This window comes from Monodelphis domestica, chromosome 1 (genome assembly GCF_027887165.1).
Source record: "Monodelphis domestica isolate mMonDom1 chromosome 1, mMonDom1.pri, whole genome shotgun sequence".
In the NCBI taxonomy this organism is placed as follows: Eukaryota; Metazoa; Chordata; class Mammalia; order Didelphimorphia; family Didelphidae; genus Monodelphis; species Monodelphis domestica.
In genome coordinates, this window is record NC_077227.1 from 231,921,403 (window position 1) to 231,946,525 (window position 25,123).

The window sequence follows — 25,123 nt, forward strand, 5'->3', positions numbered from 1 at the left end:
ATACACATATATTAGTCATTAATATCATTTTACTATTTTTGGTAAGCTTAAAGGATAATATATTTTTCCTATTTTGTCTTTTTAATCAAATATATTTTACTATTGCCATGTTTGGCTGTATAATTATTACCCAGGCTTTGTAGCATTTAATGAAGTGGTTTTAAAAAAAATTCACAGAAATATATTTCCTTACCCGTTTACCATTAACTCAAGAAAAACAAATTCTTTTGAACAAATATGCATTTTAAAATAAAAATCATTTTTAAAATATTTTATTTTAAAAAATTTTTAAATATTTAAAAAATTTTTTATTTTATATTTTATTTTATAAATTATTTTATAAAAATATTTAAAAAATGTGTATTGTTTGGTATCTAGAATCCATCTTCTTTCTCTCAGGGTATATAGAATATGTTTCATCATTGATACTCTGATGAATGATTGCTATTTTGTCTGTAGTGCTTACCACTTTTGAAGTTGTTTGTACATCATAGCATTGTAACTGTATAGCAGTTCTCTTGTTTCTGCTTATTTTATTCTCCATCAGTTTATAAAAGTCTTAAGACTTTTTCATTTCTGATACTGATGTTATGATGTAGTGGTTGTGCTCACTTTACTGTTAACAATTCCAACAAGTCTTTCAATGTTTTTTTGAAAGGATAAAATAATTTTTTCAGCAATCTCTCAATGAGCACTCTCCTTACTCACTAGCTTTTTTGCCAATGAAAAATATTTTTGTACATAAAAGAACTTTTTCTCTTTACTTCCTCTCTTGTGTGTGTGTGTGTGTGTGTGTGTGTGTGTGTGTATATATATATATGTATATATATCTCAGGAAGTGGTATAACTGGTTCAAATGGAACATACACCATTTAATGACTTTTTATGCAAAATTCCAAATTGATTTTGATATGATTATACTATTCATGGGTCTACCAACAGCATATGAATGTATCTGTTTTTCTACAGCCCCTCCAACATTTTCCAATTTGTGTTGGTTTGCTTTTTTTTTTGTCTCTTTGCTAATCAAATAGTATAAGATAGAACCTCATTGGGTTCAAATCTGGCCTCAGACACTTCCTAGCTGTGTCACCCTGGGTAAATCACGTAACCCCTCATTGTCTAGCCCTTACTGCTCTTCTCCCTTGGAACCAATACCTAGTATTGATTCCAAGACAGAAGGTAAGGGTTTAAAAAAAAGATAGAACCTCAGAATAGCTTTAATGAGCATTTCATTAATTCTTGGTGATTTGGGGTATTTTTTCATATTACTATAGATAGCAGATGGTTTATTCCTGGCTTTGAGGAGTATCAGTAGAATAAAAGGATTTGCTTTTGCCTCTTACTTTAATTCTATATGAATATTTCTCTTTCAAATGAGTTTCTTATAAATTACATAATGTTGGCCTTGGCTTTTTAATATATTTCCCTGTTCTCTTTTATTGTTAAATTCATACCATTTATATTCATGGTTCTCATTTAATTGTCTTTTTTCTTCCATCTTTCACCTTCTGACAAATACATATCTCCCCTTTACAAAGAAGTGGTTAATGAAAGCCAAGGAATATACTCAAGCCTAGTAATGTCTACTTAATATCATATGCTCCTATCCCACTGCTTCTCTTTTCTTCTCCTCAATCAGTCCCTAGGTCTTCCCCCACCCCCAACATCCAAGCTTGGAATTACCTATTCTGAAGCCTCCCTGACTTTCTATGATAAAACATATTGTGGATTTTTAAAAACCCATTACTTAAATAATATTTTAAAAATTTCCCCCAGAAATCAGTAACATTAAAAAGGCGTTTAATTTTTATTGACTTTTAAAAATGAATATATTTCTATCCCCCAGCCCTGGAGGAACCACTTCTCCCCTTCACATTCTTTCAAAGACCACTGACCTTAGATTAGCGATTACATCCACCCATGAATGCAGTACCCTGGGATATACTTAGAGGCCTGATGACTTGAACTCATTTATGGCGACTGGATACTTCTACTGTCTCCTTCCTTCTGTATCATCTATATCAACTCCTCATTAGCTATTTCTGTTCTATCCATTCCAACCTAAAGATCATTTTCTTTTGCAAAGAAAAGGGTAAAATAGGAACTAAGTAATCTAGTTTTTTTTTTCTGTCATTGATTATTACTATCTTGTCCACCTTGGGTAATAGTAATAAAAAACAATAATAGTGTTTTAAGGTTTACAAAGCCCTTTACAAATATGATCTTATTTTTTCCTTATAGCAGCCCTGGGAGATAGGTGCTGTTATTATCCCCATTTCACAGAAAAGGAAACTGAAACAGAAAGGGAGATTAAGTAAATTATGGAAAACTTTTAGCCAGAAAATTCACCTTATTAAACCTAAGAAACATTATACTAAATAGAAACCATATAATGTGATGACTAAGAGTGTTACCCTCACTAGCCAATAACATTCCCATCAGTATCTAATAATTAGAAAACTCTGAAATGTATTAATTTTGCATCTCCCTTAAAAAGATCATCAGATTTCGTTTTAACTGCACTTTCTTTCATTTTTAAATTTTCCGCTTTTAATATGAAAGTCATTACAAATAAATCTTTCAAATACAAAAGAAAAAAAACTAGTTATTAAGTGTTATTAAGGTTGTATTTGAAATGTCTGGCCAAAAAGGGAAGATGGGGGTGGTGTCCAGTCATTATTACCAGTTCTGTGTAGCTAAAGATCCTTTTCTTATTCTTTGCTTACTTGTTGACCTTATTTTTTATGAGTTTTAATAGTGTCACAATTTTGTATTTATCCTATTATCTATCCATATCTTCCATCCTGTACACAATTCTTTTAAAAACCTATGTTAACTAATATCTTTCTTGTGCTTCCACACTCTTCAGACCACTTTCCTTTTTTTATCAAATAGTTTCTTTGTGTTTCAGAATTTTGTTCTTGAGAGCTTCCACTTGTCCTAAACTTACTTCCTCTGTAGAATTTTCAAGTATAGGCTATATATTTTTTTCTATTTCCTTTGAAATCTTCTCTCTAAAATATTAGAGGCATAATGAACCAGCCTTGCTAGTCTATCTAACTTACTATATCATGCTAATAAAGCATTCATTTTCCTCCAAGGTTCCCATGATTTTGGAGTCAGAAAGATCCAAGTTCAAATCTCACCTCTGACACTTGATAATTAAGCGATTCTTGAAAGGAACAAGTAATGAGCAATTATACAGTACTTATGACGGGGCCAGAGAGTAACTTATTTCTGAACCTCAATTTCTTCATTTGCAAAATGAGGGAATTGCACAGAATTGCCCATCAAGGTCACTTCCATTTCTAAATTTATGAACCTATGAACCACTCCTTCATTTATAATTAGGTCCAGAAAGGCAGTTCCTATGGTTGTTTCCTCCATATTTTCAATCCTACATACTTTGCTCCTTCCAAATATCAGATTCCAAGCTCTCCATCCCTTAAAACTTCTGTTTGCTAAATCTTGTGTGATCCTGATTGTCCTCTCAATGATTCTTGAATTCTTTCTTTTGGGAAGCTTGTGCATTTTATCCTTGATGTCACAATCCTGGATTCTGGCTACAAAATTTCTGGTATTGTCCATTTCGGGGTTTATTTCAAGAGGTAACTGGTGGATTCTTTCCTTTTCTCCTTTAATCTCTAACTCTAAGATATCTGGATAGTTTTCCTTTTTATTTGAGGAATTCTAATTTTTAAGGAGTTATTTTCTTCAGTTTTTCAGTTTCAGTAAGGTCTAGGCAATGGGGGTTAAGTTACTCTCTATATAATACCTAGTCTGTTAGGTATATGTAGGCACTTTCCTCCATTCTGTTTTCAGTTTAAAGATACTTTTATCATACTTTCAAGACTCCAGGCAAATAATATCCTTTCCAGCCCTTAGGAATGTACAACACTCAAGAAATTTTAAAACTATAATCCAGGAATTTTAATGCTATTTGCAGATAACGGCTTCTTAAACAGCCATTCCCTCCTCAAGCAAATCATTCTCAAATTCTTGTTTTTGAACAGTAGGAGTGATGTTCTTAGAAGCACCACCTGTGTAGAGTCTATGACTTCCTTTTCCAAGGTTTCATACAAATATGCACAAGGATATGTTTAATCTAATTTTATTTAATTGTGTTTATCTAATGTAATTCATAGTTGTTCAGTTGTTTCTATCATGTCCACCTTTTATTAACCCCTTCTGGGGTTTTCTGGCAAAGACACTAGAGTGGTTTGCCATTCACTTTTCCAGCTCATTTTACAGATGAGGAACTGAGACAGAGTTAGGTGACTTGTTCAGGTTAACATAACCCAATTATCTAAACAAGTGGTAAACACAGAATTAGAATTCAGGTCTTCTGATTTATTATACAAATAGGAATATAGGGCTGTCTCCCCTTTTTCTATGCTGATCTCTTGTTCTACTATCTGACAAACAATGACAAATACTTTACACAGTAAAAGATAAAGAGTCTCCCCAGAGTTCTTCAAGACTCATAACATGTTTTACAAATTGTCCCTTTGCATTCTAGAGTTGAAGTTCAGTGTTAACATTAGAAATCAAAGAACAAAAGATATCTCTGCCCTAGTTTCTTATCACACTAAGATGTCTACTGTTACTTTTTAGTCCTGACAGTCTTAGGAACATTTGCTAGTTAAAAAACTGACATTACTTTGAGGAGCTGTTATTTCATCAAATGAGACACTTTTCCCCCCTATTGACAGACTAGAAACTCTTTCCTATTTTAACAGCTTATCATTATGCATTGCTGGATAAAAAAAAAACAATTAAAACCAAAAATTCTTCCCTGGGGCTAACTTTCTGACAATAAGCCATTCTCCAAACTTGGATGGAACAGTCTTTAGATCACAGTGCATTGCTGGTTCTGTAGCTGAAGCTTTTTCTTTTACCTTGGTAAGGGGCCTTCTAGACCTTGAGGGCATATGGCACAATGCCTTCAAGCACCTGGGATCATTCCTTGTGCCAAAGAGTTATTAGAGGAAGGCGAGTTAAGTATCACATGGGAATTCGACAAAGAATATTCCTAAATTAGTCAAAAGAAATGATGAGATTATATTTTCCTGGTCCCTGAATGACTTCTGGTAGCACAGTGGCACTGGGCTTGAGGTTAGGAAGACTCATCTCCCTGAGTTGTGATCTGGCTTTCAACACTTACTAGCTATGGGACCCTGGGCATGTCACTTAACACTGTCTCAGTTTCTCATTTGCAAAATGAGCTGGAGAAGAGAATGGCAAACCACTCTACTATCTTTGCCAAGCTACTTCAACCTGTTTTTCTCAGTTTCTTCATCTGTAAAATAAGCCAGAGAAGAAAATGGTAAACCATTCCAATATCTTTGACAAGAAAACCCCAAAAGGGATTAAAAAGAGTTGGACGTGATTGAAACAACTGAACAACAACAACGATCCTGATCAACCAAACAACATTTGTTAAGTGTCTACTCTGTTCCATATACTGTGTTAGGCACTAAGGATACATGAATCTTTGGTTGTTGGCTAGACAAAAATGAAAGAATGCCTTCAAACAGATGATGTTATATTAGGAGGGATTATGTCAATATATAAGTAAATACCAAATAAAAACAAAATAAATATCAGGCAAATGGGAAGAGAGAGTGGGGGGGGGGGTGTTAGGGAAAGGAGGTAGATAATTCGTCAACTAGGCAATGGCCCTTAGGCTGAGATTTGAGACAGTCCACGCAAAGGAACAAAAACAGTAGACCAAATTATTTTATGTGTGAGGAACAGCATGTAGTAGAGATAAGCCAGACACCAGAGTTCATAAAAAGAATAAATGGAAAGGTAATCTGAGGAGATTGCTAAAAAGTTTTAAATATCAAAGAGGAGTCCTTTAGTAATATTACTTTGGTAGCCCTATGGAAAATCATAAATAAAAGAGATGGGTAAATTTATATATAAAATACACAATGAACTCGCAGATATTTAATTTGCTAATTTTTTTTAGCCAAATGATTGGTGTTTCATGAAGTATTAAAAGAATCAAAGGCTCCTAAATGTGGAGTGGATCACCTAAGGAGATATTTATGGGAAGGCACAGGAAAGAATCATGTGGGATGAGAAGGCTTGGATAGTAGGCCAGATGTAACAGAAGGCATGTAAAATTAACTCAGGCCAGTCTGGTAGTTTAGGATTGAGGCTGGATTAAAATGAAACACTTGCAGATCAAACTGTTTACAAAGGGAGGAATAGATGGCCATAGCAGGGAAAAGCAAGGAGAATAGAGCACTGATTCCACTAGGATTCATTTCTGGGCCTTTTTGCTTTTCATATTGATCTTCTAGTCAGAAGGGACTGAGGAAAAAGCAGGTTAATTTCTCATGTCCTGGTTTTTTAGTAGGTAGGCCACTAGGAACAACACAAAAAGCCCAAGACTTCATGGCAATTAAATCTCAAGGAGCACTGCAATACCTTCGACAGAAAAACTAGCCTTGCCTCCTGGGGGTAAAGGGCCTTGGGATACTTCTCCTACCCAAGCATGGACTGGCTATACTAATCCTCACAGGAGGAAGGAGAACCCATCACTATCACAGATCCATCTAAGTTTCAAGTCATTGACAAATTCCTCATTTATAAAAAACTTTGGGGAAAAAAATAAAACAAAAACAAAGCTTATACAGAATGCTAAACCCTATCTAGTACAGTAAATGCTCTTACACAAAATAGGCATTTAATCACTCTTGAGTTCCTGGATGAAAACAGCTAGAAAGGATGTTGAAATCTTGCCTCATTTTATAAACAAGATCATAAAATAACTCATTTAAAGAGATGAAAAACACTTAGGCCCAGAGAGAAGTGACTTGTTCAGTATCACACAGCCACTTAATAGCAAAGTTCAGACAAAAGCCCAAGGTTCCCAATCACAATTCCATAACTAATATTTGATACAAGGCTGACTTCCTAGTGAAACTGTGCTTTGTATTTTACAGAAGCAGTACATACATGTATGTACACACACACACACACACACACACACACAAATTTTCTAATTCCTACAGGATGATGAATTTACTTGTCAGTTTTATCCATACCACATTACCTTGGACTCTAGTAATTAGGCATTTTTGACAATTCAAAGGAAGGCTAGGTTTCAAGATCATTTCTGAATTATCAATAAAGAAAGGTTTTGTTAAATTAATAATATAAGAGGATAGGGAGAATGGCAACATTAAGACAATATGTTACTTCAATGAAGATCAGAAATACTAGTTATATTTAATTATGTTGTTAATTTATAAACTTACTTATCTATTCACTAAAGCAGGTTCAATGGCATTGACTTAATCCTAGATACTCCCTAAACATATTATATGACACAGATTTTTCAGTGATCCAAACCAGAGAGTGACATGACAGCAGTTCAGATGAAGAAAGATTTAAGGGTTTAAATGGATTGCAAGCTCAATGTGAACCATGGTATAATGAAATAATTCAATATTGTGGTATAAGAATATAAGGAATGTTACCGAGCTGGAAAAAACAATGAATGTGATGACTATAGAGAAGGATGGGAAGATTTACACAAACTGATGTAAATTGTATTAAGCAGAACCAAGAAAAAAAAGGACATCATGACTCCAATTGCGTAAATGGGAAGAACCACTATCAACACAATTCAAATGAAAATGAATGTTGTAAAATCATAGAACAAGCTTGGTTCCAAAGAAGAGATATGAAAAGTTACCTTCTCAACTGTGGGTACAGAAAGGAAGGGTAAATCTACAAGTGTGGAACCATACATATAATGTTAAATTTTTTTTCCAATGGATTTATTTGTTTGGTTGGTTAATTTTCCCTTTTAGTTATCTTTAAAATTCTTTGACAAAAACATAAAAATTGATCAGATTCTTTTAAACACCAAATTAGGAATTCTAAAGTCAAAGGGGAGATTAGTAAAGCTGAAAACCACTGAATTAATAAATAAAATAAGGTGTTGGTTTTATTTTTAAAAGTCAATAAAATAAAACATTGATTAATTTGATCCAAAAAAGAAAAATTACCAGTCTTAAAAAATTAAAAGGGTGAAATTACAATCCATGAAGAGAAAATTAAAGCAATTATTAGGAGTTATTTTGCCCAATTACATACCAATAAATCAGATAATCTAAATGAAACAGATGAGTATTTAAAGAAATATAAACTGCCCAAATTAATAGAAAAGGAAATAAAATACTTAAAAAAGAAATTGAACAAGCCATCAATGAATTCTCTAAGAAAAAAGCCCCAGGTTCAGATGGAATCACAAATGAATTCTATTTAAAGAACAATGAATTTCAAAACCATATAAATGATTTGGAAAAATAGCTAAGGAACGAACTCTACCAAATTCCTTTTATAAATAATGTGATGATACTGTAAACCTCAAATTTCCTTAGACTTATAAATGTTGGAAATTTCACCATTGGGAAATTTCATACTTGAAAAATTTCCTATTGATAGTGGGTCTTGACTTTTGGAATGTGAATCCCATTGGCATGGGAGGTTCCTTCTCCTTCCCTTCTTAAGATTACTTTAGGACAGAAACCCTTTGCTGAACAATGGAAAGGACTTTGACCTATGCTTAAGCATAGAACAGGAATTTCTTTGAGTCTTGATTGATTTTAGAATTGATACAATGGAGATACTTGGAATAAATCTCCACCCTATTCAGTCCTAATAGGATTGAGTAAGGGCTGCAGCCTAGATCAAAATTTAATTATTCCAATCTCTACCCTACTCAAGTTAACAGGATTTAGAAAGGGCTGTAGCAAAGGAGTAAAGATTTAATCATTTGAAAATATAACCTTCAACAGACATGTGCAAAAGCCAGAAACCTCTGGGTGGTCCTGGGTTAAGCTAGAGCCTCCATTGGCATAGGGAAATTGATGAAGAGTGATTGGTAGATGGGAGAACTGGGAGGAGGAACTTGGATGGTTTCCTTAAAGATAGGAGGGTCTGAAGCTGGAGGGGAGAGAAGAGTTTTGGTCGGGGTGATTGCGGTGGACTCTGAGAAGGCTTGCTCTGAAGGAAGCTGAAGGTGGGGGCCTCTGAGACTGTTTCTCCATTTTGGTCACGTGAGTGATAGGGACTGATCTCTTTTCTTTGCCCCAGCTATCTAAGGGCTTGGGCCTTTTGGCCCAGCCTAAACAGAAGGGGTATTTAAGCCCTATTCCCTTCTCTCCCTTTTTCTCTCTCTCTATCTCTAATTCCTTTCTTACTCCTATTGTAATTAAACTCCAAAAAAGGCTGACGGCTGACTTGAGTTTTTCATTTAGGAATTACATAGCTGATTCCTTGGCGACCTTAAATTAATATATATCAGTCTTTTAAAGTGATTCCCTTGTAACAATACTTAAATCAGGAAGAACAAAAACAGAGAAAGAAAACTGGAGACCAATAATGGTCTGTAATATATAATATAGTCCAATTAATCAATAATGAATATTGATACAAAAAAACTTAAAATAGTAGTAAGGAGATGACAGCAATATTTCACAAGGATCATACTATGACCAGGTGAGTTTTATACCAGGAATGCTAGGATAGTTCAATATCTGGAAACAACTGACCATATCAGTAACAAAACCAAAAGAAAAACATGATTTTTTCAAGATACAGAAAAACTTTTGACAAAATACAACACCTGTTCTTCTTAAAAACACTGGAGAACACTGAAATCAATGGAACATTACTCAAAATGATAAATAGCATCTATCTAAAACCATTAGCAAACATCTATGATATTTTATTTTGTTATATTGCTCTCTGGGAAGAGGTGGGGGGAATCTCGGCCATGTAAAAAGAAAGCTATTGGTTTAAAAAATAATTTTTAATAAAAGGGATATAACGAGAGAAGGTAATGGATTAAAAAAAGCGAGAATTTTTTTTCAAGATTTCTATAGCAAATTCTTTTCGCCATCACTTAAACCGCAACCACTACATTTGAAGGTCAACATTATAGTTCCTCATGAGTTGCACAAGGAACAAGCAATGGCATTAAGAATATATACAGAGGAAATGTGTGGGAAGTAACTGGTTTCCAGGTTTCTGAAAGGCCACATTTCTAAATAAATCAAAGACAAGGAGAGATACAAAAATTGTGGAAATTCAGAGACATTATTACAACTAAAAAAATGGTCAAGATAACTTTGCTAACTATTGACTTGCATATTTATTTTCTCAATCTACATATTTAATGAAGTGATCTTGGATGAACATATGAGATAGGAACAAAAAGACTTTTAAAACCAAGACTCTATACTATACAATATTATAATAATCCCTCACTTGACTTAAGGGTACACAAAATGCAAGATCCCATTATACTTATTGTTTTTTTTTATTAAAAATAAAAGATTTTATTTGATTGCACAAATGAAACCCACTGAAGGATCTACTCCAGTAGGATTATTCAATGCTATGTTATGATTATAAAAGATTCCTTGAAAGACCACAAAAAGATACTAGATTTGATTGATTTAATGATCAAATATTTTATTAATATTGAAGGAAAATGGAACAAGCATTTATTAAGCATCAGCCATATGCCAAGCACTTGACAAATATTATTTCATATGATTCTTACAACAATGCAGAGTTAGGTGCTCTTATTAATCATTGCTTTATAGTTGAGAAAACTGAGGCAAGTGACTTGTTAAAGGTCACACAGCTAGTAAGTGTCTGAGACTAGATTTGAACTCAAGTCTTACAGACTCTGGGTCCTACATGCTATCCACAGAACCACTTAGATGCCTTGAGTAAGACTTGTCAGAGATTTTGGCCATGGAGGATATCTGATGTTGAATCCAAAGTGAAGAAGGGATCCCAACTGAGGAGGAGGTCCCCAGATGCTACAATTTGCAAACGCCATGTTGCTAACTGCATCAAATTATGGAACAGCAACACTGCTGAATCTCCTAAATTACATTTATGCTCACTCAAAAGAATCTAACAATTCCGTAGGAAAAAAAAAACATATGGATGCAGACTGCCCATCCAAGGATGCAGACTGTCCATCTAATATGTATATGGATAGAAAGCTGTTGGAGCTATTTCTTTAGCAAGCATGTGCATGAGTGTGTAAGATACTGCGAATCAACAATGACCTAAGTCCACAACTAAACAGGAGAAAGAAAATGGATTAGATTACATTCATTAAATTGTGTGGTCTTTTTAATCATCCCAAGTTCTCCCTATAGTAAAAATTTCTCTTTAACTAATATTCTTTGGGATATGCTAAATGGCTATAAGTTGTGGGATTCCAAAAATCTGTAAAGAGTCAAAATCATGGGTCCCTCACAACATGAAAGGCTGACACAAAGGAAAGGAGAAGCACTCATTACAAGTAGACTGCAGCATATTGTGATTTTTAAATCTCCATTTTGCTTGGTCTAGCACCCAAAGTTGTGCACACCCACACTACACAGGCATGTGCTAGTCAATGGCAAATCAGAAATAACTGACTGTCCACCTGGGCTGTCCTAAGCCAAGCTTGAGCCACCATTGGCATGTGTGAGGCACAGGAAGTGAGGTAGGGAACAGCCTCTGGAGTTCGCTCACTTCCTGTGGGCAGGGCTAGGCGCCAGTTCCTTCGAAGAGCTTGAGCAGGGAAGAGACCCACAGGCAGCTTTCCTTCAGATCCGTCACATGAGTCAAGGGACTGATTCTCTTTTCTACCTTGACCTTCCAAGGCCTAGACTCCCTCTGGCTCTGCCAGAAGGTTGAGTTAACCTCTTTCCTTCTCTCCCTCTCCTTCTTCCTTACTCCCGTTATAATTAAACTGCCATAAAACTCCATTCTGACTTGAGTGTTTCATTTAGGAATTTCATAAGTGAATTCCTTGGTGACCTTAAATTAATATATATCAGTCTTTAAAAGTGATTTAAATATCACAATATTACCAATAAAGAATTACATGCAATAGACTAGAGACCTATAACCAGAAACGGATGTGGGCCAGCCATGCTGCAGGAACAAAAGAGAATGGTTAATGTGAATTTGCAAGCCCTGATTTTGATATTTAGAGGATGGCCTTGAGCATACTGTAGGGTTCCTTCTAGTAGTAGATTTCTGATAAGACATGGCCAGAATCTTGGAGATTTAGGCATTGGTAGGTTACAATTCACATTGTCAGATAGAGGTACCAAGATGGAGGAGCTCACAGATAATTCTCCTCCATCTGACTGCCTATAACTTCTCAATCTCACCTAATGATTCATTTTCCATGTCATGCTCATTAACTGTGGGTGTACCTCAAGGCTCTGTCCTAGCCTGTCTTCTGATTTCTTTCTATACCCGATAGCTGCTCTAATGTACTGGAAATACAATTTAAATTACATGCAACTTCACAACACTCACCATGGAAAGTGAGCCTAAAAGAATGAGTTGTCCTAAATTTTAAGTGATCCTAGTAACTATCTTCTAACTTCTTCAGTTTCGTTTTGTCTTTCTTGTTGTACCTCACAGACCTTTAATTTCTCTTTGTAATGACCTAAATTCTCCTTTCCCCACCTTATCTCAAATGAAGATGGGATCTCAATTCACAGAACCCCCTACCCCAGAAGCAGCCCCGACCTTGATGGCCATGTGTATTCCTTGTTCCTGTAACCAGAAGAGCAAAGGATAGATCTTGCCTGAGTCTGAAGTCCAGTCACATTTTATTATTTTTCTAAACACCTTTTGATGTGAAAATAACCAGAAAGAGTTTTATAGATATGGGAGTAAATTACAACCACTGTGAAAAATGAAATGCTTTTGAAATGTTAATAGCCACTCTGTCCCAAAGCAGAGTAAAAATACCTTTTCACATAGTCCAAAAGTCTCGCTATACAGTGAACAACATGATATTAGATTTCAATTACTAGCATTTCCAGCATGTTACTGGGTATTAACAATACACAAGATGCAGCATATTAGAGGAAGATGTTCTGCTCTCTGCAGAAAGACCTTTAAAGTATTTTCCAAAGATAAGATGTGATCCTTAATGAATAAAACAAAGATCCATTCAATAATATAAAACACTACATGAAGCAAAAGAAAAGCACAATAAAATATATTACCTACTTTCGGATGGAGAAGTGATTGATTCAGGGTGCAGAAGGAGACATCATTGGATATGGCTAAGGTAGAGAATCTATTTTATTTGACTAAGTCTACTAGTTACAAGGAGTTTTTCTGTTTTGATTTACTTTTACTCTGCAATAACAGGAAAGGATTAAGTTAAAGGAAGAGAAAATAGATTTCAGTGAACTGGGGGGAAAAAAACAACTAAAAAAATCTGACTGGATTGCCCTTTGGGACATCTACCTTCTATTACTTTCCCAGTTTTTTCTACAACTTGGGTGAGATGAGATCCATAGGAAGGTGACTGGGACAGTAAGGGACCTGAATAACATGGGCAGGTACAAAATGGTCATGCCTAGGGGGTGACAAGGAACTTAAAACCAGGCACACTGAGTATTCTGCTTTCTTCCACCCTCAATAGCTGTATAGCAGGTGAAGAACAACCCTGAATGGGTAAGAGGGTCACACAAAGACAACTTTAGAAGATGTATAGTCCCATACCCTTATTTTATAGCCAAGGATATATAAGCCCAGAGAGTTTAATGATTAATCCAAGGTACTACACCTAGCAGAACTCAAACCCAGGGCCTCTATGCCTTTCTCATCATCCTTATTTCTCCCACATCATATGGCCTGAGGCGAAGTCTAGTTCTTTCTCTTACAGCAGAGATGCCATAAAAACTTATTCTCTAGAGAAATTAAATAGTTTTTGCATTAGGGTACACACACCTGCATGCACACTTTTTATTAATTCAAGTCTTACCTTTACTGTCATAAATATTTGGAGGCAAATCATAGGGCACAGGAAAAGAGGTTACTGGTTCCCGATTTTCTGAAAAGACTTTCTTCTTGACTTTGAAGGTATCCATTCCCTGAAGAAAGACAGGATGAAATTACTAAAGCATCTAAAATTCTGGGAAAAGAGTTCCTTTATGGAACAAATGTATCTTTTTAAGAAATTTACAATCCAAATAAACTTAGTTCAGGGAAGTCAAAAAGTCCCAAGAAGCCAAATATTTTCTACTCCATTCCTTTTCCAAATCATCTTTTCTATTCTTTCATCTAAAACATTACCTCAAAGTAAGAGAAGATTTGAGTATGAAGAAATCTAAAAGGAGATAATGCCTGTAAAATTTCATAGAGAGAAAATGGAACCAATTTTAGGTATCAGAGCCCATTTCTAGCATAAAGTTTGTCAAGAGCTCATGTAATCCACTGTGCAAAAACACCCCTAAGTACATCATTACCAATTTTCCAGATGCGTGTTTTCCAAGTAATAATAGGCTGCTTGTAGTTGAAAAAGGTGGAAGATGTGACTGCATTGGCCTTGGCCTAGCAGCGAGAGCCCGGGCCTGGGGGTTCGGGGAATGGGAGCAGGGAAGACAAAACAGAAATAGGAGACAGGCAGTGTGAAGAAAGCCAGAGGACCAGGATCTGGCAGAGGGGAGCTCTGGGATGGAGGTTCTCCAGGTTCTGAGATGGAAGAGACTCCAGATGATCCAGCTGCAGTTCCTTAGCCAGTGCATGAGGAAGCAGAAGTGGAGGGAGATGATGGGAGCTGCTTGGGGCAAACACATACAGAGGCCACCTGGTTCTCCTGACTAATTCAGAAGGGGCTGAGGATGAGGCAGGGCTGAAGATGGTGCTAAGCAAGAAAAGGTGTTCTAAATCTCTTATAATCAGAGAAATGCAAATCAAAACAACTCTGAGGTATCACCTCACACCTAGCAGATTGGCTAACATGACAGCAAAGGAAAGTAATGTATGCTGGAGGAGATGTGGCAAAGTGGGGACATTAATGCATTGTTGGTGCAGTTGTGAATTAATCCAACAATTCTGGAGGCCAATTAGGAAGTATGCCCAAACAGTGCTAAAAGACTGTCTGGCCTTTGATCCAGCCATAGCACTACTGGGCTTGTACCCCAAAGAGATAATAAGGAAAAAAAACCTTGTACAAGAATATTCATAGCTGTGCTCTTTATGGTGGAAAATATTTATAAAATGAGGGGATGTCCTTCAATTGGGGAATGGCTGAACAAATTGTGGTATATGTTGGTGATGGAATACTATTGTGCTCAAAGGAATAATAAAGTGGAGGAATTCCATGGGAACTGGAACGACCTCCAGGAATTGATGCAGAGTGAAAGTAGAACCAGGAGAACATTGCACACAGAGACTGATACACAGTGGTACAATTGATTGTAATGGACTTTTCCATTAGTGGCAATGCAATGATCCAGAACAACTCTGAGAGATCAATGAGAAAGAACACTATCCACAGTCAGAGGAAAAACTGTGGGAGAAGAAACACAGAAGAAAAACAACTGCTTGATTACATGGCTCGAGTTGGATACGATTGGGGATGCAGACTCTAAATGATCACCCTGGTGCAATTATCAATAATAGGGAAATAGGTCTTGATCAATGATATGTATAAAACCCAGTGGAATTGCACATTGGCTATGGGGGGTGGGAGTGGGGTGTGTGTAGGAGGGGAGGGAAAGAACATGAATCATGTAACCATGGAAAAAGACTCTTAATTAATTAATTAAATAAAAAATTTCAATCCTTAGAAAATAAAAACAAGATGGTGCTAAGGTTTGGAGCAAGGGTGGTTAAAAGTTGGCATCAGGATCTTCATAACTCACTTGACTCTTTGTTACTCTATTTTAAAACAGATCTAAACAAAACCCTTACCTTCTGTCTTAGGGCAGAAGAGTGGTAAAGACTAAGCAATGGGGATAAAGTGACTTGCCCAAGGTCACATAGCTATGAAGTATCTGAGGCTAGATTTGAACTTAGGACCTTCCATCTCTAGGTCTGGTTCTCTATCCACTGAGCAACCCAGTTGCCCGCCCCCTTTGTTATTTTAGAGGACAACCTAAAGAGGAAGCCTAATAGTGTCCAAGAATTATATAGAGAAGTACACAGAACAGGGTTGAAACTAGACAGATTTTGAAATTATGCTTATCCTTTTATGAATGAAGAAATTTAGACATGCAGCTGGAAAAAAGGTTGCAAAGAATACTAGGATGATTTGCCATGGCATTTACTTATTATCCAAGAGGAATTATCTTTGATGATATAGCATGGTCATTGTGTAGCATCAAATTAAAAACTGAAAATCTAGGTTTAAAGGCATTTAGATGGCATAATAGATTGAAGACTGGAAGAAGACTTATGAGTACAAATCCTGCCTCAAAAATGATTAGCTGTGGGGCCCTTGGTAATTACAACACTATACCTCTGTTTGGCTCAGTTTCCTCAGCTGTAAAATGGGACAATAATAGCACCAACTCCCAGGGTTGTTGTGAAAAACAAATGAGATAATAATCAAAAAAGGGTTCAGCACAGTACCTGGCACATAAGAAATGCTGAATAAATGTTAGCTATTATTATTAATTGATTGCTTCAAAGATATCCCCTAGCTCTAAATTCATGTTCTGATGTTGCTGCCCTATATTTGTTTTTTTTTTTTATATTTTATTTTTTCCAATTACATATAATTATAATTTTTAACATTAGTTTTCTTTCTTTTTCTTTTTAAAAACTCTTACCTTCTTGCCTTGGCAGAAGAGTGGTAAGGGCTAGGCAATGGGGGTTAAGTGACTTGCCCAGGGTCACACAGCTGGGAAGTGTCTGAGAACACATTTAAACCCAGGACCTCATGTCTCTAGAACTGGTTCTCAATCCACTGAGCCACCCAACTGCCCCCTTAACAACATGTGTTTTCTAAAACTTCTGAGTTCTAAAATACTCTCTCTCTCTCTCTCTCTCTCTTTCCCCTTCCGGAGACATTAAGACAATATGATTTGGTTTCTGCATGTATGATCATGTAAAACATATCTTTACACTGGTCATGTTTCTCATATTAAAGCAAAACAAAATAAAGCAGAAACACACCCACACCCACCAAGAAAATAAAGTGAAAAATATTGTGTTCTGGTTCCTTCTATGGAGGAAGATAACATTTTTCATCCTAAGTCCTTAGGAATTGTTATGATTCTTCGTTGTACAATATTGCTGTTACTGTGTATAACATCCTCCTGGTTCTGTTCACTTCACTTTGCAATAGTTTGTGCAGATCTTTCTAGGTTTTTTGCTGTCTTGTATTTGTGCCCATGTGGACATGACCACTGAAATCTTGAAAGCATTATTTTTTTTTAAACATTATTTTATTTGGTTGTTTTCATACATTATTCACTGGAAACAAAGATCGTTTTCTTTTCCTCCCCTCCCCCCCCCTCCGCCTTTCCCTCTCCCATAGCCGACGCATGATTCCACTGGTTATCCCATGTGTTCTTGACTCGAACCCATTTCCCTGTTGTTGGAGTTTGCATTATAGTGTTCATTTAGAGTCTCTCCTCAGTCTTATCTCCTCCACCCCTGTAGTCAAGCAGTTGATTTTCCTTGGTGTTTTTACTCCCACAGTTTATCCTCTGCTTGTGGATAGTATTTTTTAGATCCCTGCAGATTGTTCAGGGACATTGCAGTAACACTAATGGAGAAGTCCATCACCTTCGATTGTACCACAATGTATCAGTCTCTGTGTACAATGTTCTCCTGGTTCTGCTCCTCTCGCTCTGCATCACTTCCTGGAGGTTGTTCCAGTCTCCATGGAATTCCTCCACTTTATTATTCCTTTTAGCACAATAGTATTCCGAAAGCATTATTTTTAGTAGAATTAAAAAAAAAAACACTTACTATGGCCAGAACTCCTAAAAAGTCCTATAAGTTCTTGTGGCAATTATGACCTTCCCCCCCCCCCAAAGCCTTCATCTTTTTAATACTATGTATTGATTCCAAAGTAAAAGAGTGTTAAGGGGTTAAAATGACTTGTCCAGGATCACAAAGAAGCATCTAAGGCCAAATTTGAAAACAGGTCCTCTGACTTCTAGACACTGGGCCACCTTGCTATGCCCTTTATGACTTCTTTTTTAAAAAATTCTTTAATAAAATTTCCAGTTCCAAATTCTTTCACTCCCCATCCAGTCTGTCCTCTACTCAGAGAAGCCAAATCAGGCAAAAAAATTTTTTTATATTATTTACATTGCCAAAAAAAAAGCAACCAAAAAAAATTTTTTTAAATGCTTCAATCTACACCAAGTTCATCAGTTCTTTCTTTGGAGTTCTTCCTTAGATGGTATTTTTCATCATGAGTTCTTTGAAAGTGTCTTGGATCATTATGTTGATCAGAGTAGCTGAGTCTTTCACAGTTTATTAACATAACATTTCTGTTATAATGTACAATGTTTTGATTCTGCTTACTTCACCTCTCACATTTGAGAAAGACATATTCTGAGGTCCAGGACCATATGACAGTAAAACATTTAGTACAATACCTGGTACATAGTAATCACTATATAAATCTTAGCTGTTATTATTTTTAAAATTGTTTATTTTTATCATCTACTGTGTTAAATGCTTGTCAAATATTATCTCACTGGACCTTTAAAATTATCCTTAAGAGTTAGATGCTGGGGGCAGCTGGGTGGCTCAGGGGATTGAGAGCCAGGCCTAGAGATGGGAGGTCCTAGGTTCAAATCTGACTCAGCCACTTCCTAGCTGTGTGACCCTGGGCAAGTCACTTGACTCCCATTGCCTAACCCTTACTGCTCTTCTGCCTTGGAGCCAATATACAGTATTGACTCCAAGATGGAAGGTAAGGGTAAAAAAAAAAAAAGAGAGTTAGATGCTATGATTATGTCCATTTTACAGAGGAAGAAACCAAGGCAAGCAGAGGTTACATGACTTGTTGGGTGTCAACCAGCTAGTGTCTGTGGTCACATCAGAATTCAGGTCTTCCTAACTCCAGGCCTGGTGCTCTAACCACTGTGCAATCTGATAGCCTTGAGGAGCTTGAGCAACTTGTCCAAGAAGGTAAGTTAACAGAGACAGGATTCAAATTCAGGGGTTCTGAGTGAGTGCTCATCCTATTAATAGAACTGAGCAAAATCTTAGTGTTCTAACTTTTGTGAGTCATACAGCAGGAAGGACCCATCAAAGGATCTGAATGACGTTACAGGGAAATCAGGTCAGTGTGAGAAAAAAAAGTGCAACACAAGAAAACTTGAAATATTTGAGCAGAAAAACAGATTGCAGATGAATGGCTGTCTTCTAGGAATTCAAAGATGCTATTTTAGTGTGGTTACATTCTCTGAGCTTCTGAAGCTTCCTGTGATTCCCTGAATTCTCACTCGGATCTGCCTTATTACACATCTTGCCATACGTTTCTGCTTTGTTGCTCTGTCTAGTTTTCTATTCAAAGGAGGGTTGGCTCCATCCAATTCTGACAAGAGCTAATGAGCATTTTTCTCCTTGAAGCGACAACTTTGTTCTAAATACTAGGGCTTATCATGAAGGACCCATTTTCTCCTTCAGACTGTTTGTAAAACAATTTAAGGCCTTCAACTAATTATTCTTCCTTACTTATCATCTGCAGTATTCCCAGGGATTTCTGAAACCAAAGAACAGCAAGTGCTCTATTTGGTGTAGAAGCTTCTATCACAAAGTAGACCATGGGATGCATAAAACACCAGGTGAGAGGGAAGACATGTCTCAGCTCAGAAATTGCCAGCATTTTTCTCTAATTGCTTTGAGAGTGAAAGAGCTTGTCACCCTGTTCCTATTTGATCTCCAGAGTAAAGTTCTATCATATGTAGCAAAAAGCATGAGAGAATCTCACACTGTATTCTACTTTTTGCTGTTATTAGGGAGTGGGGCAGAGGGAGGAAGTGGGTGTTTATAAGAGAAGTAAATTAGCGCATTGAAGCCTATGCCCAAGTTAACATTCCCTTCCCTGAAATAATGCACAAAGAGGTTAATGGATCCTCTTTGTTTGAGGATGAGGCAATTGATAAGGAATTAAGACAAAGGTAATCATCAGACTATATTTTCCCCTGGGAGTTTGATAACAATCATGATAAAAGTTCACATTTATGTAGTGCATTATGGTTTCTGAAACAGATTTTCACATACATTTTTCTCCTCTCGCCTCAATTCTTCTTCTAAATGTCACTATTACTTCTGAGAGAACCATTATCTTTTTAGACAGTTTCCTAGCCGTGTGACCCTGGGCAAGTCTTTTAAGCCCAATTATCTAGTCCTTACTGCTGCTTTTTTGCCTTAGAGCCAGTACTTAGTGGGTGGAAGCAAAGGTTTGTTTGTTTTTAACAAAATAAAGAACAAAGAGTCAAGTGAATTGTAAGAATCCTGATGCCAACTTCTAATTACACTGGCTTCAAACCTTAGCACCATCTTTAGCACTGCCTCATCATTAGCCCCTGCTGAATTAGTCAGGAGAACAGGGTGGCCTCTTTGGGGTCTTCGATATAAATTGTCTTAGATATTCAGAATTTCTGAGGGAAGGATAAATAGGGGCTCAGCAACAAGCAATCCTGCTTTCCTCTATAGAATCCTGTCCAGCTGCTGGTTATGGACATTTTCTAATTCATTGTGCCACTTAGCTGTCCAATAGACAAGCAGCACTTACTAACATAAAAGAATGCAAAATCTATTTTGATATGAGCTCTGGCTACAACGAGAGGGCTGCTTAGCAAAATGCAATGAAAGCTCAGGTCACTTTAACCTCTGAGTCTCACTTTAATCACTTGTACAACAAAGAGGTCATATTAGATGGTTTCTTAGGTTCCTCTAGCTCTGACTTTATATGATTCTAGGCTTTCTACGTGGCCATGCTCATTGCAAAGTTGGGCGTATCTCACCCAGAAAAGATGTGGTTTAGTGTAAAGAACAATGACTTTGAGAGGAAGAAGGGTTTGGGGATTCAAGTCCCTAATTTGCCACTTACTAGCTATGTCATTGTAGAAAAATTATTACAAGCTACTGAGTTTTATTTTCCTCTTTTGAAGAACTGGGATTTAATACAACAATCAAATAAATTAGGAATGTAAAACTATTCCCCAAACCATACAACATTTGTGGATTTGTTTGTTCTCTTTCTTTCCCTGTCTCATATGCCCCTCATTTTTTTCTCTTTCCCATATTCTCTCACTTCTTTATTCTTTTCTGCTCTCATCGTATTCTCATTCTCCCTTCCCTCCATGTCTCTTAACGACTTTTAGAATATGCTGAATATATGTATATTGTAATCTGTTTTACGGGGCTGTTATGAAGATTAAATTTGATAATTTCAATGTAATACAAAATAAAAATCTGAGTTATTATTACTTTAAGTATCATTTAGTTCACTTATTTAAAAGGAAGAGAAAAACATAACTTCCAGACTTCCCAATCAACAATCAGAGGTCTTACGCAGTTTTTCGATTACCTTACACCCCTCAATCCACATGAGTAAACAATGTCATTACTGTCTCCTGGCATAAACAAAAAAATGCCTCTAAACACTAAGGAATGTCACATATCACTGGCCCTGAGCTTTCTGATTATTAACACTTATTCCCATAGCTAAAGAGAATTGTTAAAAGTTTCTAAATTTCCTTTGAGGTGAAACACTCAGCAACATTAGAGATTGGAAATGTTTTAGATGCAAAAGGTCATCATGAGCAAAACTTAAAGCACAAGTATGTGTTCTGGAACACCCCGTGATCAGGGCAACTAGCATGAAGAATAAAAGTTGTAACACTAGTTGCTGATAACTCAGAAATGTGGGTGTTATGGACATGTAGTACTCAAAGGCATGCTACATTTGAGGTACAAAAGCAAAAAGACAGATTTTCTCTCTTTTTCTCTTGTGTTAAAGCAACAAAATAGAGCTTACTTAGCTCATTTGATAATTCAGACTTAAGACAGTAATTGATTGAAATCTGATCTTGGCCAGACATGGAGGTACATGACTGTATTCTATTGGTTCAAGAGTTCTAAGCTACAGTGGAGTAAAGCCAATGCAGAGTCATTATATCCAAGATTAATATGGCCACTTGGAGTGGCAGGTCCCAATGACATGGGCACTGTACCCCCAGAAACCCAGGCAAACTATTGTCAAGGGAACTCCCTTGTTTTTTTTCTGACTCTGAGACTAAAAACACCCAATGACACCCTTAGGGTCCTAAGATGACTATCTTCCTTTGATCGTCCTCTAGATGATCAGAAAGATGCACCTTCAGACCACACCTCGATCCTATCGGACATCTGTTTGTCCCCTAAAACTAAGGAATCTTTATGTCCCCAGGCAGACCCCAGTATGATCACCCCACCTCATGCCTGAGTGACTAACTGTTGTGAAGAATGTATAAAATCCCCAGAACCGATGTCATGGGGGGGAGGGGGGGAACAGTCTTTCCTTTCATGCTGTCCTCCCAGGGAACTGCTCCCCATCTTGCTGTTCTACCTTGCTATCCTTCTGGCCACTCTCAACATTACTTTATAAATTAATAAATCTCTTTTTGTTTTTAAGCTAAGTTTTGGAGTCATTGCATGCTTGCAAAAGGCATCCTTCCCAAACCCCAAAAGGTATCCTTCCATGCCCATAACACCAAGACTGCCTCTGGAAAGCCAAACCAGCCCATGGTGGGAAAACCAAATTTCTGTAATATTGGCATTCAAATAGAGCCTACATTTCAGCAAGATAGGGAGACCAAGTCTCAAAATAATAAAAAGCCTATTTACTACCACGATTTTTGAGGTGGAAAAACCCCTAAGCTTAGATTCATAGGATTTAAAGCAAGAGTCCTGAGCTATCATCTGGCCCACTAATTCTCAAAAATTTTGGATTCACTTTAAAAAATGAACAAAACAGAAATGTTTTGTATCACAATATATGAATAACCCAGATTAAATTGTTTGCCAGCTATAGGAGGGAAGGGAAGAAAGGAGACAGTTTGGATCATATAACTTCAGAAAACTTATGTAGAAATTTGTTATTATATATAATTGGTAAAAAAAATAATCATTTAAAAATAAATTAATTTATTTAGTTAATTTAGAACATTATTCCTTGGTTACAATAATCACATTATTTTCCTCCCTCCCCTCCACCCGCCCTTCCTGCAGCCAATGCACAATTTCATTGGGTATTACTTGTGTCCTTGAAAAAATAAAATAATTTAAAAAAATTACTTGAGGACCCCAAAGTGCTTTTGTTGTTAGGTTTAGATCTACTAATATTTATCACATTAGAAATTAAAACCAATAAAAATTTTCAATTTTATTAATTCATATATAAATTTAAAACTCATATACTAACAGAAATAACATTTTTAATGTTTAATTATGCTTCATGTCAATGTTTAATGACAAATAACTATACTGTGGAAAACAAAAATAAACTTAGTGAGACAAAAGGCACTATTTACATTTATGGCAATATGCTCAGTGTCTGAATTTATAAAAGAACTAGATTCTTCTATCTATTTTTTCATTTAATCTGTTTTAATGTTGTTTTGGTTGAAGTGTATTAAGAAAATCTGGCCTCCCACAGAAATATAATTGGAAACGAGAGGAGTATTTTAGTTTTTTTCAGATAATTATGGATATTTTTTGATACTATATCTAAACTATACAAATGGCAGCTTCTTAAAGGTTAGCTGCAATGAGAAAGTGGAAACAATGTCAACAAACTTTTCATATTGTGTTACATGATCTGTTAGAACTGTTATTTCACTGGTCTACCTTATTTTTAGAATGCATCTTTTACTACTACATGATTATGTTGTTATGTACTGATCCTTTGGAAAATATTGGCTGAATTAATTATGCACATCTTCTAAATGTTGACATATTTCATTTGGCAATATCAATAAATTACATTCAATAATATCATCACTGATCTTATCAGAAGCCTTTAAACCAGCAGTTCTCAACCTTTCAATTTGTAGCAATGAGAATACATAATGCATATCAGGTATTTACATTCCGAATCATAACTGTACCAAAATTACAGTTTTGAAGTAGCCACCAAAATAATTTTTTAGTTTGGGGTCACTGAAACATGAGGAACTGTATTGTGGGGTCACAGCATTAGAAAGGTTGAGAACCACTGCTTTAAACTGTCAAGCTCAACAAGGTAGGTACATGTTTTCTAAAATTCGAATTCGCCCAGTTTAGAGCTTGAATTTTGTCAACAAATTCTGTCAGTTATTTTCCTTGAGGTTTATTGTAAGGAAAGTAGTGACATTTTTCAGGGAAGTGGCAAGAGACCAGCGGGAAGATTCTAGAACTTTGAAAGGGGTTTAGGCTAGGGAGAAAGACAGTTGTGGTCTCTGGAAAAACCTCTGGAGGTGTCAGCTGTAGTTTTTTTTGGAGTCTATTCTTTCCCTAGTTTCCCTGATTTCCCATTTGACATCAAGGCTATCTCTGCTTAACCTGATCCAGCTACAAGACCTTAAGATCAAGTGTGGATCCTTGTAGATCTAAGATCTTCCGTGGCCTCAGCAAATCCTTACACAGAACCTTTTCCTTAATTCTATTGTGGGGGAGGGGTAGATATAGTTGAAGGTTAGTTAAGATTAGGGATTGCAGATTTGGGTTAGGGAGAAATAGAGTAGGGAATTTCTAAGAAGAAATCCCTTTGCAGGCATTAATAGATCAGGTGGGGATAGAGTAAATTAGATTAGAAAACCCCAAATCCCCTTTCCACTTTTCCTTTTAGAGTTTATATATTTTATCTGTGTTTATTAGCTCAGGGTCTGGCTCTGCCTGCCCTGAGCTTGGCCACCCTTCCCCACATCAGGGTTCTGGCCCTAAATATCATGCCTGAACCTAACAGTTAAGTCAGATAATATAAGTAGTAAATTAGTTATTTCAGGTTATAGGCTCACTTCATTTCATTTCAAGAAAATATCTGCTAAATAGTCAGATCTGAATAGCCATAATTTGTCAATCATTCTCAAATAAAAATGATGTTCCATGAAAAAAAGTGACTTCAGCTCACAACTCACACAATTATACAAGAATTTCCAAAAGACAACCATTGTACTAGGGTATGTACTTTGCAGGAAGTCCTATCTTGTCTCAGAATGTTATGTGCACTCAACAGTGAAGACTTAACAAAATTGATAATTTTTATTGCTTCACCAAGGACATTTTTTTTTAATCCCTTACCTTCCATCTTGGAATCAATACTGTGTATTGA

The 25,123-nt window shown here is 36.2% G+C and overlaps 1 protein-coding gene across 10 annotated transcripts in view; it reads right to left on the reverse strand.

The window, feature by feature from the left end:
- The window catches only part of TDP1 (tyrosyl-DNA phosphodiesterase 1), a 200,728-nt gene that overhangs the window by 16,485 nt on the left and 159,120 nt on the right, over positions 1-25,123 (reverse strand). For all 10 annotated transcript variants that reach the window (XM_007472638.3, XM_001366434.4, XM_007472639.2 and 7 more), the window contains one exon: positions 13,835-13,943. In XM_007472638.3, coding sequence (XP_007472700.2) covers positions 13,835-13,943 — 109 coding nt within the window. The remainder of the gene's footprint in view (positions 1-13,834; positions 13,944-25,123) is intronic.